At 38.2% G+C, this 7,261-nt stretch overlaps 1 protein-coding gene across 2 annotated transcripts in view; it reads right to left on the bottom strand.

Moving 5' to 3' along the window:
* Positions 1-3,303: 3,303 nt before the first annotated feature.
* myo1ea (myosin IEa) overlaps positions 3,304-7,261 on the bottom strand; it is a 48,406-nt gene continuing 44,448 nt past the window's right edge. The window contains exons 27-29 of one of the 2 annotated variants that reach the window (XM_056390043.1): positions 6,367-6,402; positions 4,972-5,141; positions 3,304-4,891 (exon numbers count right to left, since the gene is read on the bottom strand). In XM_056390043.1, the coding sequence (XP_056246018.1) occupies positions 4,815-4,891; positions 4,972-5,141; positions 6,367-6,402 (283 nt within the window). In that variant the 3' untranslated portion in view covers positions 3,304-4,814. The remainder of the gene's footprint in view (positions 4,892-4,971; positions 5,142-6,366; positions 6,403-7,261) is intronic. The other variant, XM_056390120.1, reaches the window with a different exon arrangement.

Raw genomic sequence — 7,261 nt, 5'->3', positions numbered from 1 at the left:
CTCCCAGAATATGCACATGCTTTGCTACGGTTACACCTCCCTCCAGCACCTTCATTTGACTAAAACACCGTTATCACCACCATCTGATGTATTTTAGAGAACAAGAAAAAGAATGTCACGTCCCTCTCTTGACTGTTCTTTCTAAATGGAACGATTGTTGGGATCTGCTGTGAATCTTTTCTTCATTTTGTTGGGGCTTCTCCTCGACAGGCCTGTGACAGTTATCTAGGTTTCTGTAAGATGAGATCTCAGGTCTACATGTGTGTGTGTAGGAAATTTCGCACGAGCCTGCAACCTGGGATCATTTTGTCAATTTAATACCGGCAGTGGTGTGGACTTTCATTTCCAGTGTGTGTGTTCAGAGGGAAATACACAGCTCAATTCGGGATTAATATTTACTGTTTGTTCTCACACTTCAAACCATTTTATCCACCCTCCCTTTTGTCTCTCTGTAGTTGAGCAGCAGCGTCCATTGTGGCTGCTGCGGAAAGAAAAACACTAATACTGTTGACTAACTCACTCGCATAGACTTGCACAAGAGAGAAAAAGGTAGGAGAATAGTAGTAAATATGACAGTGCGCTGAGGCCATGTATTTCCACTCTGATGAATATGAAAAAAAGAAGAAAAAAAAGATATTTTGAATGGAGTGTTGAAATGCAGTACTTTAAGCAGGTATCCATGCATTCATTGACTTAAAGGCACCAGGATCATATTCTGTGGGATTTATATTAGTTTTAAAAAATAATATTAATAAACTTGGATAACTCTTAATTGAGTCTTTTCCTTGGTGTCCTCTTTGAAAATCAGGTGTATGTGTGAATGTGGGGTTCTTGGTTAAAAAGCTATTTTATGAAACACTGTAAACATGAGAAAAAAAATCACTGGGGCCTTTCGGTGTTTGCATGTTCTCCTTGTGGCTGCTTGGGTTTCCTCTGGGTGCTCTGGCTTCCTTCCACAATCCAAAGACATGCATGTTAATTGCTTGTATGTATTTGTCAGCCCTGTGACAGACTGGCAACCTGTCCAGGGTGCACCCCACCCTTGGGTAATGTCAGCTGGGATTGGCTCCAGCTCAAGCTCCAACTTTACTTCCAAATTCCATGCACTTGTATGTATGTGTGTGTGTATATATGTATATATGTATGTATGTATATATGTATATATGTATATACATGACTTTATTTTACCTGGCAGCAAGATTAAATATACAGTACCATCAAAAGTATGGACATGCCTTCCCATTCACTTTAATGAGAGAGTGCGTCCAAACTTTTGACTGGTACACCTAATAAATGCGAATGGCATAAATATAATCTGGACATACAGGTAAATTCCTCTTTTAGTGCAAGTTTTGGTCACCATAATAATACATTTTTTTGTCATTATGTTGCTAATTAGTATTTGCATACATCTGCCACTTGTGACCAGTTCAACCAAAAAGTGATTCTCATTCCTTGTGTTATCGATTCATTTCCACAGGTTAGGAAACACGGCCGTACAGCTATAGTCGAGGAAAATGCACATTTTAATAACCAGTATATTCATGCTTCCTTTATTTGTCAATTCTAGTTATATCCTGATCAACCCTAGTGTTCTTTTTTTTTACCCTTCTCACTATTCACAAATTTAGTACAAAATGAATTTTCTGTTCTTCCCATAAAATCTAAACCAAATGATTGTAATAATTATAAAATAAATTGCATCCTCTGGAATTTTCAGATATTTTTACCGGAGCCTCCACCCTTTTTGTTTCAGGCCTCTAATCAATGCTTAGGTCACCTAGAAGAGTAGAAGAAGATTAGGCTTGTGCATGAGCCTGGATTATGAACCAGGTGGAAGGGATGATCTTGTTTAATAAATCAGCATAATCCTTTACTTTCAAGGCAAAGAGAAGAGCAGTCTACACAAAAATAGAAGTGATTCTGGCCTTTAGGACAGATATAGCTTGATAAAATACAGGATGAGATTTAAACAAAGCTGGGTGATGATTAAATTCACAAATGTTAAGAAAACCAGTCAGACTTTCATTGAAGGTATGGCAGTACTGGACACCACGGCTCTGGAGATGAATCTATTCAACAGAAATGAAAGAGGCTGAATTTATTCCGTTTTCTCAGATGTAATAAATGTTGGGGGGGGGGGTCAAGAGTTGATGTTCAAAGAGAATTACAAAATAAAATAAAAGAAGGGTCTAAGTTAGTGGGTTTCAAGTGTTCGTATAATTGAGAAATTTCAATGAAATCTGAAGTTTAAAGTAGAAATTAAGATATGATGATAGATGCTAGTCTGTTGTGTAACAGTACTACAAGTCAACAAACAGTCATGTCAGTTATACAGCAAAATCTATCTGAAGTTTCCATTGGTCATACCAGACAGATTAAGGTCGTAGCAGCAAAACTCATGGCTGTACTGCCTTGAGTTAAGACTTTAACTCAACAAAAGTCATGACAGAAAACCAGGTGCAATACCTACTGCAGCCCCAGGGTGGACATGACACACCATGGATATCACGGTGGAGCACAAAGGACTCTTTGAGAGACAAGCTGTACCAAATTAAAGATGTGACAATGAATAAATTAAAAAGGGAAACGTTTGTTGATTTCATTAGATCCATGATGCAGTGTCCTGCCCCCACCTTAAGACCATATTGTGTTGTTTATTCAAACAAAGTGACATGTAAACCAAACCAAATCAGTAGCAAGTGATACTAAACATTAATGTAGCTGTACATTTGGGGGATGGAAATGTATATGTGTGTAAATCACAATTCTTCTGCTGCAAAAAGATTGTTTTTCCAGGAGACACTGAGACATGTCATGGTATAAAAAAAGCAGAGGTGTTGCTGATAACATTAATGATGGTTCTGTCTCTTCAAGTGTCCCAATAAGTTATGACAATGTGACATTATCAATTTTCCAACTGTGGCATGTCATTATGTTTTCCATGAAAAAGACCAGCTGTGTTAATTGGAAACAAAATGCCTCCATCAGCTTCGTGAAAGGTGTCGCAGAAATGTAAACAAAGTGTTATGCCTTGCTTTTTACCCCCATTGCCATTGGCACTAAATGTTCTTAAATTTGACCCCTTTAGTCCAAAAATGAAGAAATTGTGTGGCTCCTCTAACAACCACATTTACCAAAAACTATCAGTTTTAGTAGCTCAGCAAAAAAAACTTTCAGATTTAGTGGGGTCTGGTCAGAATGTGTCTGTAGTAGCCTGAACTAATGGTTTTTATGTATTTCTAAAAGGCTGGACTGCAGTCCTGATGGCAGGTGGATATGGCAATAAACACAAACATCAGATTGATCATTATTCATTTAATGGGTTCTCTTTAATAAAACAAAAAAGCAGTTAAATATACAATATTACATGCTTTATTAAAAGACTCATCTACTGTCTTGTATTGCACAAGGATGTTTTCAACCATCCAAGATCAAACTATATTTGATGATGCAGAAGATCTATGACAGAAGTCCCAGCAATGTTTACTGACTAGAGCATAATGTGGTTATTTAATGAAATAACAAATTACTCAGGAATGTGTAAGTAATGCAACAGCAGTGCAAGAGATGTGCAGAAACAGTCGAGCAGAAGCAAAAGGAATTCTTTGTAGTGCCACAGAAAAATGGTAACAAAATTCTTTCACCTAAAACAACTTTTGCACTTGACAAGACAAAAATCCATTAACCCTAGTGTGTGATAACCATTTTTATCTATTTGTAACTGAACTAGAAATAAAGCAGCCCTGTGAGTATCAAAAGCAGAAAAAAATAGAATACTAAGATCCTTCAGATAAAATACAAAAAAATTTAATTTAAAAATCTAACCAACAGGCGTACTCCTAAATATGAACACATATACAGAATCAGATCTAAAATGCCTGTTTTTATCATTTCATGTAAACAACTTCTCCTCAGTAACTAGGCTTATTGCTAGCTTGGCAATCTGTCCTTCATAGACGTGACTTACTGGCTGTGGCATGAACGAGTGACGATGTCTGTATCCAAGGTAGTACCTATACCAATAAAGTGCTAATACACCACAGACAGCATGCTCAGGTTACAGTATACATGGCCTCTACTCTGTGTCTAACATATACTGGTGTGATAGAAAAACAAAAACAACAACAAAAAAAACAAAGATGAAGGTGGTTTTCCAGGTGATTCACCACTTTGCCGCGTTGTCTTACGTGAAAATTTACATTGCTTTGGTATTTAAAATCATTACAATAATCACAGTGTGGTGATTTACTGAATGTACGTTCCCGAGAAGTAGTTACAGTTTTGCACCAAAATAAATATACCTGGTAAAACAGCAGTCTCTCCAGTTTTGACACTGAGACAACCACCTTTGCTTCAGCAATCAAACCTTCATCCAAAGACGACATGTTGAAAATAAAAATCACAGCCTGGTCCCACAGATTAAGCATACCTCATTCCAACGCTTCAAAATGTTTGAGCACAAATCCTCAGCAAGATATAAATGACAGTGAGGAGAACACAGAAAGCTATAAATACAATAAATAGTTTTGTTCAGTACTCAAAGGGACTGTGGAGGAAAACAGACCCCGGAGTCAAACAGTCTTCTTGTCTTTAAAGCAGAGCCTCATTTCAAACCTGACGGCCTTTTGGTTTGGTGGTGTAACCGAGAGTTACATTCATTTACCACAAGGCAGAGGTGGGGGAAGTGTGAGTTTCTCTCCTCAGGAAATCTCACAGTGCTTCTCTCTCCAAGTGTAAGCTCCATCCTGTCCTCTGAGAGGGTCCGCAGGGACGCAGGAGGCTCTCCTCCTCGTGCTGTGAACTGGCAGCTCCTAGATCTTGGTGACATAGTTGTTGGGGAAAAGTCCCTGCTTTCCACGAAGTCGTCCTGTCCACCATCCGGATGCATCTGATCAGCAAACATGACTAAGTTAGTGTTCTGTTTCAGACTGAAAACACCACTTAAACGCCGTCTTGTCATGCGCTTACCCTCTTTGATGATGTCGATAATGTCATCAGCATTGAAGCTGAGCTCGTCTGTGTCCTGAGCGTCGTAGGCGTACAAAGCTTTGCACTGTGGCACCTGGGGTTTGGGTTTGGGTGCAGGTTTGGGTCGTCCTCCTCCCGGCGGAGGCCTGCTGGCAGATGGTCTATGGGCTCTGGGGTATCATAAGACAAAGAGAGAAACCACACAGCTGTCAGGACAATCTGCCTACAGGAGGACACTAAATGAGAGATTCAGCTCACTGTGCTGCAGTGGCTGTGAAGGTAACACAGAAGTACCCAAGTTCTTTTTATGGGACATTACAATGTTATAGATTATATTCCAAAATACAAGTGCATGCATAATCACCATCTTGTTATACTGAATGAAAACCAATGTTGATCTTTTTTTTATTTTTGTGTAGTCAACATTGTAATCAAGTTCAAAAAGCAAGGTGTGTGTGTTTTTTTTTGTTTTTTTTATATGTTCGCCTGACGGAAACTGTAAATCCTCCTGGATAAATGTGTCGGACACAGAATGAAGGAGCATAAAAAAAAACACTTGTTTGTGTAGTTAAATGATGCATCCTGCTTCATTTAACAGAACGTACAGTTCACAAATCAGCCACAAGATGGTGATCTAGTGCATGCTATATCTTTGCCTGTGCAGAAGAAGTGAGACTAAAAAATGAAGCCTTTCAGAAAAGTGTTGATCCGGCGTCAATGGTACCTTCAAGATCTCAGTTTAATATTCTGTTTACTGGCTGTGTTCATTTACTGGCAAAACCCTGTAAGTATACCTTTTATACAGTATATCATCTTTTCAACTTGTTCTTTAACACAATGGCAAATATAGTATAGAAGACTATGACAAGGAACTACTTCACTAGCTGAGGATCAAGTAGTTTAAATGGCATCACCCCAGGGAGCAGTAAGCAGATAGTGAAGTAGTTGGTCTATACAATATATGCAGTTACTGAATAAAAAATATATATATGCTTCTAGTGATGCCTGTGTAATTGAAAGCAACTTTCATCTTTTATGCTTATTTCTTTGGTAAACAGGATCCCTGATTACAAATGAGCCATCAGAAGAGGTGCACAGCAGGGATTCTTTCACTGAAAAGAACTCCTTCATGGATCTTTCATCACAGAAATGAAAGATCAAACATACTCAGGTGAATTGTAAAAGAATTCCCCTTTGATATCAATGAAATTGAGCAGCAGCAGAAAATGAAATATTAGTTGCATACTACAGTCGGCTCCTTTAACAAGGCTGAACTTTGCCTTATTTGCATGTGAAACAAAAATGTACAAGAGAAGAAGCATCAACATGTCCTGCTGCTGAAAGCTTTGCTAGTCCTGAACCACCACCCAAAACACTGCAAACACTCCAACTCACATTCCTCCATTTGAAGCTGGCCGTCTGTCTCCATGACTATAAAAGAATAAATTATCCAAATTATGTCAAATTACAGAAACACAAGTACGTGTATGAGTGTGTGTCTAAGCTGCCTATTTACATTTAACAGTTGTGCATGTGAAGTGAGACCCTGTGCCATACTAACATTTACTCCCATACTATCTAATCTTATCACTTTATAAAGGAATGCCTTTCCCTTTATAGTTAAAAAATACATGTTAGTCAAGATATGTGGAAATCAAGTCTATATAAGCTATAAATTATCCTACGGATTCTTATGTGAGTTCATACATTTATTTATACAGTGTGGACGCAATCACGTAAACACCTCATCCAAAAGGACTTTAAACCTGAAGTGACTGAATCACACTGCTACAACGTTTGGCCATATTAGATTTAAAGACAATTGGCAGCACTTGTCTGCTATTAACTGATATATGAGTTGATGTACGAGTTATATCTTTCGACTTAACTGTAATGGAAACACAGAAGGGGATCTGGTCTTCTAGAAAAATTACAAATTCAAATCATCAAATTGAAGTTTTCACCTTGGTGTTGAACTTGAAACACCAACGATCCAACAAATTGCTCTTAGTGCCAATGGAAACAAAACTTGCTCTGCCACTTTGTTGCTTGTGATTGTCACAGACCAGCATTTTTATCTCTCACAACACACACTTGTTATTGTCAGTTTTTAGTGTGACACTGGGATTTTTATTTCAGAGCTGTAAGATGTCAACAAAACTGTGTGAGAGGCATGAAACTCAACAGATACAGCTGTGTAACACAAAGTTACACAAGATATCAAACAGAGCTCCCAGAGTACCCAGATTAAAACAAATAACTGTAAACCTATTTACTGCGTGAAGGGGAG

The sequence above is a fragment of the Seriola aureovittata genome, chromosome 1 (assembly GCF_021018895.1).
Source record: "Seriola aureovittata isolate HTS-2021-v1 ecotype China chromosome 1, ASM2101889v1, whole genome shotgun sequence".
NCBI lineage: Eukaryota > Metazoa > Chordata > Actinopteri > Carangiformes > Carangidae > Seriola > Seriola aureovittata.
This window is presented reverse-complemented; position numbering and strand designations above follow the sequence as displayed.